We start from the raw sequence: 6514 nt of genomic DNA, 5'->3' as shown, positions 1-6514 counted from the left end.
TCACAGTGTGCAGGAGAGCAGGTTGAATGTCATTTGGAGAATGAAGACCTTTTTGAGCAAGGAAGTAATACAATTAGAATGTTCTATTAGGAATATCATGTGGCACTTGTCTGAGAGTAGATCAGAGTCAGATACAGTATTAGCACAGAGGTAATTTAGAGGTTTTTGCCTCGGTCTAAGTGAGAAATGGTAAGGTCCCAAAGAAATGAAAAAGACTAAGGGGTGATACATGTTAGAATACACTTGATAGGACCTGTTGACTGGGTGGATGTGGAACAATGAAGAGGTGGTTCCTTGCTTGGGTGAGCAAGGGGAGAGAGGTAGTATTAATAAAATTGGAGCACAGTAGAAGAAGGAAGAAGTTGTAGAGGTAATATAAATTCAGTTTTTGACATGTTGATTTTGAGTTGCTACCTAAGTATCTAAGAAATGATCTTCCAGTAGTGAGTTGCAAATATGGTTTTAAAGAAAGTCAACTCTAGAGCTGTTAAGTTTTTGATCTATTGATGGTAACTAGAGATTACTATGAAATTGCTGAGGTTAAATTCAGAGTTAGAATACAGCCAGAGACAGACAGAACGTTAGGCAGCAGGAAAGGAAATCGGGAGAGAGGCTTTGAGATGTAGCTGATAAAGAGGAGAATCAGGAGTTTGCTGGAGGAGATTCTCAAGGAGACTGGACAACAGGCAAAAGGGTGCAGAGAAGCTTAGGGCTGTGAGAGTGTTGAACATCAAAGGAGACAGCATACGTAGTTCTTTGGCACAGCTGTCTTGTATTATGAACAGAATTTTGTCTTTGAGGGTAACATTATTTATTTAATAAAGTGTGCCTTGTAAGTAGTGACTTTAAGTGATTAACTACAATAAAGGATCTAAAATTTTGATAACAGATTCTCACAAGTTTGAGAATGATTTATTTTTAAAGTCCTCCACAAGGGGTTACTCTTGTCTACAAAAACAAAATGATAGGTTTTCTACAGTATACTCATGTCGTTGGGCTTACGGTGCAGTGTTTTCTTCAACATTTAGATAACTAGTTTCTCTATAGCTAGAGAAGAAAAGAAATACAACTAAAGGGTTGGATTTGAAATAAAATGTTCCTTTGATACTGAGATGAAGTGTTGAGGGCATGGCTGGTAGGAACTATATGCCTTTCAGTTCTGTTATTATTTCATGCTTTAATCATGTTATCTATTTTAAAAGCCTTTATTTTGAGATAATTTCAAACTTAAAGAAAAGTTGTAAGACTAGTACAAATAGCCCCAAATTGGGTTTGACTGTTTTTCCCTCATAATTATATGCAGGTTATGAATTTTTGGCAGAATTAGCATGGGAGCGATGCTGTATTCTTAGTGCATCATATCAGAAGGCCCCATAGTGATTTTAACTTTTATCATGTGGTCAAGATGGTATCTGTCAGGTTCCTCCACTTTTTGTTAAATAAAGTATTTTATATTTTTAGTATGTAATAAGTCTTTTGTGAGGATATACTTTGAGGCAATCTAAATATCCTCTTCCTTGTCCAACTTTCAGTTGTTAGCTTACCATGATTGCTGCCAAATGGCGATTTTCTAATTCCATCATTTCTCCCATTTGGAGGCTGAAATTGTTCCTGATTTTCCAGTGGGAGCATCTTCAAGATGACTCCTCATTATTATTTTTCTCATTATTCTTTAAGTACTTACTTCCTTACATTTTGCCTCAGCTTGTGCTTTCCTTTCCCTAAATATGGACTCAGCTATTTCTCCTTTTAGTAAGGATAGTATGTAGAAACCAGAATTTGGGTGTGAGGTGTGCTCCATGTTATTAGAATGTCATCTAGGTTCTCTCAGCTGAAAGAACTAGGAAAAAAAATATATGCATATGCTCATACACACCCTGTTTTGTATTTTTTTTAAATATATTTTATTGATTTTTTACAGAGAGGAAGGGAGAGAGATAGAGAGTTAGAAACATCGATGAGAGAGAAACATCGATCAGCTGCCTCCTGCACATCTCCCACTGGGGATGTGCCCGCAACCCAGGTACATGCCGTTGACCGGAATCGAACCTGGGACCTTTCAGTCCGCAAGCCGACGCTGTATCCACTGAGCCAAACCGGTTTTGGCTTGTTTTGTATTTTTTAAAAAAATGTTTTTATTGATTTCAGAGAAAGGAAGGGAGAGGGGAAAGAGGGATAGAAACATCAATGATGAGAGAGAATCATCAATCGGCTGCCTCCTATACACCCCCTACTAGGGATCAGGTCTGCAACACTGGCATGTGTCCTGACTGGGAATTGAACTCACTGGGAATTGAACCATGACCTCCTGGTTCATAGGTAAATGCTCAACCACTGAGCCATGCTGGCTGGGCCTTCTCTCATTTTTTAACTTTACTAGAGGCCTGGGGCACAACATTGTGCACAGGGAGCAGGCAGAGAGGGGTGGCGGAGGTCCCTTAGCCCAGCCTGCGCCATTTTCTTTCCGGGAGCTGTTGGTCGGACATCTTGAATGCTGCCGCAGAGGCAGGAGAGGCTCCCACCACCACTGCTGCGCTTGCCAGCTGTGAGCCTGGCTTCTGGCTAAGTGGTGCTCCCCCTGTGGGAGCGCACTGACCACCAGGGAGCAGCTCCTGCATTGAGCGTCTGCCCCCTGGTGGTCAGTGTGTGTCATAGTGACTGGTTGTTCTGCAGTTTGGTTGATTTGCATGTTACCCTTTTATTATATAGGATATATCAAAGAGTTGTGAGTTCACACTAGTATCTCCCATCTCAATCCAACACCATAGTGTTTATTTTAGACTGTATTCTCCAACAGTGAAAAGCCTGGCTCCTATTGTCCTCAGTGTATTTACTTCTGTGCTCAATGTACTGATGGATCCAATCTCCTGACCATCCTGGCTGAATTATTGGATCTGGCTCCTGCCTAACACACCAGCTGGCAGTGTCTAAATTCTGAGCCTTGACCAATGGGAATAGGCTAATCTGTTTATCATAAGGAATGTCTTTTTTTAAAAAAATATATTTTTATTTTTAAATATATTTTTATTGAATTTAGAGAGGAAGGGAGAGGAAGAGAGCGATGATGAGAGGGAATCATTGATTGGCTGTCACCTGCATGCCCCCTACTGAGGATCGAATCCACAGGCCGATGCTCTATCCACTGAGCCAAACTGGCTAGGGCAGGAATGTCCTTTTGATTAGTATCATTCCTGTTCCTGTAGAGTACTGTTATCCTGATTTACTAATATACCTTCTGGGAGCAGAGATCCTTGTGAAAAAGTTTACCTTGACTTAAAGTGGGTCGGGATTCAGAGCTGAGGCTTGAAGTGGGTGAGAACAAAGTGGCAGGAAGTGTTTGAACTTGGTTGGCAGGTGAGTTGCAATCTCAGATTTCAAATGTATATAGTCTTTGAGCTGACAGATATTTTTAACAAAGTTATTAATATTTATTGAGCATTCAGTTTGTGTGAAACACCATCCAGGGTGCTTTTACACATGTTATTTCTAAGCATCATAAAAGCTTTGTGGTGTTTCTTCACCTGCAAAATGAAAATGATAATAGTACCTACATTATAAAGCTTTGGGGATGAGTTAATGATTAAATCCACTTGAAAGTCATAGCTTAGTGCCTAGCAGTGAGGGAGCAATAAATGTTAGTTGATCAGTAATAGTAGTGGTTATGTCATCTCTGTTTTACAAATGTGGAAGACAGTATCAGAAAGGTTATTTGCCTAAAATTATATCACTTAAATATATAAATCCAGAATTTAAACTCGGCTTATTTTTTTCATTTTTGACCAGATGTGGCCTTGACTTGAAACCCCCACCCCTGCCATCTCCCTTTCTTATGCTCTTTCCTCTTCACTTCTTGATTTTGGACTTTTGAGTGAAGAAAAATTATTTGATACATAATTCAGAAGCTCACTGTTTTTTAGCTAAATTTAGCTGATCTCATACCTGCCTAAATACCATGGATAAAGGTTGTAGGATGGAGGATGTTGCCTCCTGGCCTGTAGTAGATGTAGCCTGTGCAGGCAATCCAGGGATTGTCACACAAGAGGCAGAAAAGCCTCCCAAGGGCCAAGACAGTGAGCACCACAGGCTGCACACCTGGAGAAGAGTGGCCATAGCATTGCTCCATGGAAACGTGGGGACTTGCTGGGGAAGTCTTCTCACGCCATGTTTCACAAGTGTCACATGTCTCGTAGGATCACATCATTTCTACCAGACCCTGAGATTTCTGAAAAGTCTCAGTTCTTTTTAGGAACCCTCGCCTCCAGAATCCTACATCAGGCTGCTTGACGGTGTGAAACTTAAAATTATTCTAGTTCTCCCAAAGAATGCATACAAAAGGATGATGACTAACGTGGATGTTACTAAATAGTTCTTAGAGGAGGAAATAACTTAGATTTCAAGAGGAGTTTTTATTGCATACCTGAGAAGTGACTATTTGACTTTTCTGATCTCTTCTTGACTGCCTGCTACTGGGAGCTTTATCTCTGGCCTTTCCCAGGAAAGGCTCAGCTTCCCTGACACTACCCTTCCATGGAGAATCTCACTGCCTCCTTCCTCCTTCAGCAGAGGAGTCTATATTCTGCTCCCAGTGTAAATATACCAAGTTATTGAGGGGCTCAGAATAACAAATGTGCTCTTGTTTCTATGATCCTTTTTCCTTGGAGAGCAGACTAGATTATATTTAGCACAAGTATTTAGTGTTATCTGTTAAATGGGTTTGCAATCTCAAATTTGTAAAAGGTTAGGCCAGATCGGTGAGTAGTAGGTGAGTAGAGAGAGGTTTGCCTTTCTATTGGGTTTAGCCCTATTAAGTTTCAGCTGTGGTTGTGATGTGTATGTGCAGACCCAGTGATCTGATCAGATCTGATCTTTCAAGAAAAGTTTGAAGTCAGCTTTTGTGTGAATCTACTTTTTAAAATGTTATGAAGGAATTCAGGTTAACAAACTGGAATCAGCTGCCTTGGGCCAGTGTGTAAAACAGCCGGTGGAAAGCTTTCTATGGCATAGCAGCAAGAGCTCTTGAGGAGCAAATGTAATTTTCAGGGAGGAGGACCTGCCCTTGGCATACATCTCTTCCTCCAAATCCGTTTCTAGTTTGGGTTGGGAAGTAGAGACTTGGAGGAGTGTCTCTAAAGTGTCCCAGACCCAGACCAGCAGCACTGCCACCCTCACCTGCACCCCACTTGTTTAAGCTTAACGTTCCTGCTGTACACATAGAGGAGTAAATGAGTGGTATGTCATCCTATGAAGGATGGGTTGTTTGAAAATTGAATTTAGCTTTAAGGAAGCAAATATAAAAGATTTATTATTCAGAATTCAGATAAGCAGAACATCCAGTCATCCAGATTTTAGGTTTTTTATATTCTGTGGTCATAGTTTTTATCCCATATTTGAAATGTTTAAGTCACGATATTACGTTCACTATAGCTTTAGAGTGTATTTTCATTTTTGGAAAATCTGATGATTCACAAATATGTGGATTATGTTAATTGAAACCGCACTCACATTGAATAATCATTCCTTATATTGTAATCTAGTGTGTTTTCAACATTTTTCCTTCTTGAATACTTGTTTTTTACAGTCTCATCAAAAGTACTTTTGGCAAAAGCAACTAAGAGTAAGATTGTGGTGGCTAAGATCCAATACCATTTTTTTGGTCGTATAGGGAGATGATCTAGGAGCAGTGTAACACTGGAAAGAGGTAGTACCAGGTTAGACCGAAAACCAGAAATCAGCTTATTGCTTTATAACTTGGATCACCCATAAATTACTTAATTAGCACTTTCTGATAATGAGAATAACAATAAGACCTTCTTTATGGCACAGGGTTAGTGTGAGAATCATGTAGCTTGATTTGGGGAGATACTTTATAAATCTGAGGTAACTTGTATGTATAATCACTAATTATCAGAAAGGATACATTGGGAATGAATGCTCTTAGGATTTGCTTGTATTAAATGTTAAGCCATCAGAGTGGTTGCTCACAGATTGCTATTCCATGAGGAGTGACCTTTGACAATTACAGTGGGGCCTTGACTTACAAGTGTCCCGACTAACGAGTTTTTTTTGAAATACGAGCCTTCTCTCGGCTGATTTTTTGCTTTGAGTTGCAAGCTCAAAAAAATTCGGGTTACGAGCCGGCTTTAGGTACCCCACCACAAGTTGGCGCAGCGAACGTCACCGTGATTTGACATATGAGTAATTTGAGTTATGAGCTCTGTCACGGAACGAATTAAACTTGTAAGTCAAGGCTCCACTGTACCATGGTGAAAACATCTGTGGCAAATACGGTGAAATAAAATTGATGCAATTTTTCTTTGTTTCCCAGATGATGCTTTAATGTTTGCTCTTTAATGCACCACAGGTATCAACTCAATTGTGGCCATTGCATCATACACTGGATATAATCAAGAAGATTCCGTTATCATGAATCGTTCAGCTGTAGACCGAGGCTTTTTCAGGTCAGCTATTTATAAAAGTCGTCAAACACAGATACAGTGGAAATACTAATATTTTA

General features: G+C 39.9%; 1 protein-coding gene across 1 annotated transcript in view; it reads left to right on the top strand.

The window, feature by feature from the left end:
* Positions 1-6514, top strand: part of POLR2B (polymerase (RNA) II (DNA directed) polypeptide B, 140kDa) — a 54119-nt gene that overhangs the window by 34507 nt on the left and 13098 nt on the right. The window contains exon 14 of the mRNA XM_015560075.1: positions 6362-6494. Within this exon, the coding sequence (XP_015415561.1) occupies positions 6362-6494 (133 nt within the window). The remainder of the gene's footprint in view (positions 1-6361; positions 6495-6514) is intronic.

This window comes from Myotis davidii, unplaced genomic scaffold, assembly GCF_000327345.1.
Source record: "Myotis davidii unplaced genomic scaffold, ASM32734v1 scaffold173, whole genome shotgun sequence".
Classification (NCBI taxonomy): Eukaryota; Metazoa; Chordata; class Mammalia; order Chiroptera; family Vespertilionidae; genus Myotis; species Myotis davidii.
This window is presented reverse-complemented; position numbering and strand designations above follow the sequence as displayed.